General features: G+C 36.8%; 1 protein-coding gene across 1 annotated transcript; it reads right to left on the minus strand.

The window, feature by feature from the left end:
- Nucleotides 1–273: 273 nt before the first annotated feature.
- LOC116412471 (protein spinster homolog 1-like) lies at nucleotides 274–1,340 on the minus strand. Its single transcript, XM_031906789.1, has 4 exons — nucleotides 1,080–1,340; nucleotides 911–976; nucleotides 599–735; nucleotides 274–429 (listed from the first exon to the last, which is right to left on the minus strand). Exons 1-4 carry the CDS (start codon nucleotides 1,114–1,116, stop codon nucleotides 274–276), a joined length of 396 nt encoding a protein of 131 aa, XP_031762649.1. The 5' UTR covers nucleotides 1,117–1,340.
- Between the last annotated feature and the right edge of the window lie 691 nt (nucleotides 1,341–2,031).

Here is a 2,031-nt window from a genome sequence, read left to right on the forward strand (position 1 = left end):
ACTACAGAGAAAAATGTAATCAGTTTTAAAATTCTGCATTATTTGATTAAAATGGAGTCTATGGGAGATGGGCGTTCCGTAATTCGGAGCTTTCTGGATAACGGGTTTCTGGATAAGGGGTCTGATACCTGTATTATATAAAACTCGGGTGTGGGTGGGGTAATGGGCTTCACACACAGAGGAAAAAAAGCATTTAGGGGCTTAAAGTTACCATGTTGGAATGGAGATATGCACAGACAAAAGCCTATTACACTTACATACAGGAATGGATACTTACCATCCAATAGTGTTCAGAACATATAGTAAGGTCTGCATTGCAATTCTAATGTCATCATCAAAAAGGTCTGCTATCAGTGCAGGAGTAGAAGCCATATAGTCAACTTTGACTGAGTCCAAGAGGCTTCGTAGGCACATAAAGATCCAGAATTCCTTCAGAAAGAGACAAAGAAATTCATGAATGATAAGAACAAAATGAATTGCTGGTTAGGTACTGGGTTTATCCGATTAAAGAAATGGTATTGATGGCTATAACTAGACTTAGCATTGTTTGTTATTGCAGCTAAATGACTGAAAGAACAGTAGTTAACCAGATAATTACCTTCTTTGGAACATAAGTACTTCCAACGCCGAACATAATCATTAAGGCAATAGCGCCAAATAATACTCTTAGCCCACTGAAGGTATTCCAGAAATAGAAGAATACCGGGGCAAAGATTGCGCAGCTTGCAATAAACACTATGGAGAGAGGAGAAAAGACAATGTGAGAGGCCAATTACAGAAAACAATATATACATGCAACTATTAATGAAATAGATTTTAGTTTATAGCAATGAGTATAATGAAAGATATAACCAGAAACTGAGATAATTGCAAACAAAGAATTTGAAAAGAAATAAACCATAAAACTTACTCATAGTTATTATTTTCGAATGCACGTTGTTCATTCCATATTCCGCTTTTATGTAGGGAAGTACAGCTAAGGAACAAAAACAAAGTTAGGATTTTGCCTGATTCAAATGCATAGACATTTATCAGAAATCTTTCATGTTCAAAAAAAAAGTAAATATGATTAAACTTACATTCATAAATGATGTCGTCCATAGTATTCACTGCCATTAGAAAAGCAAGTGAAAAAATAAGAAAGAAAGCGCAACATTTTGTGAATTTAGGGGAAGTCGGTTCTTCTTTTTCTTCTTTTTCTTCTTCTTGTTTTTCAATATCTTCTTTCCCTATGTGAAACTGATCTGTGTCATGTTGAACGCGCTTTGGACTAATATAATAGCTGAAGTTATAGATTTTTCCATATATAAAATGATAAATAGAAAGGATTTTTTGATATATAAATCTGAAATGACAAGAGAAAAGATATCAGATATTATGAAAACAAAGACACTATTTACCTAGAAAGGAAAGCCCCCCCCCCTTTACATTGTACAGGTATGGGACCTGTTATCCAGAATCCTTGGGACCTGGGGTTTACCGGATAAGGGATTTCCCTAATTTCTATAATTTAGATCTCCATACCTTAAGGGCTCTAGCACACGGGGAGATTAGTCGCCCAGGTATGGATGTGCGGCAAATTTTCGCGTTTCGCTATTGGCGGATTGTTTCGCGAAACAGCTGAAAAAAATTGCCATGGAAACATTCGCAGCGCGTCCAAAATTTGTTGCGGGCATCTAAAGAATAGTCGCACGTCTAAATAAATAGTCGCGCGTCAAAACAATAGTTGCGGGCATCAAAGAATAGTCGCGGCATCAAAATAATTAGTTGTGCGGCAAAAAAAATGGGCGCGGGCATCAAAAGAATAGTCGCGGTGTGAAAATAAATAGTCGTGGTGTCAAAAGAATAGTTGCGGCGTTAAAATAAATAGTCGTGGTGTCAAAAGAATAGTCGCGCGTCAAAAGAATAGTTGCGGGCGACAATTATTTTTACATGCAACATTTTCACCGTTTCGCGAATCCTTTGAAAGATTCGCAAATTTTTCCACGAAGCAAAACGGGACAGATTCGCTCATCACTAATTATAATTGAG

Source organism: Xenopus tropicalis, chromosome 1, assembly GCF_000004195.4.
Source record: "Xenopus tropicalis strain Nigerian chromosome 1, UCB_Xtro_10.0, whole genome shotgun sequence".
NCBI classification, from domain to species: Eukaryota; Metazoa; Chordata; class Amphibia; order Anura; family Pipidae; genus Xenopus; species Xenopus tropicalis.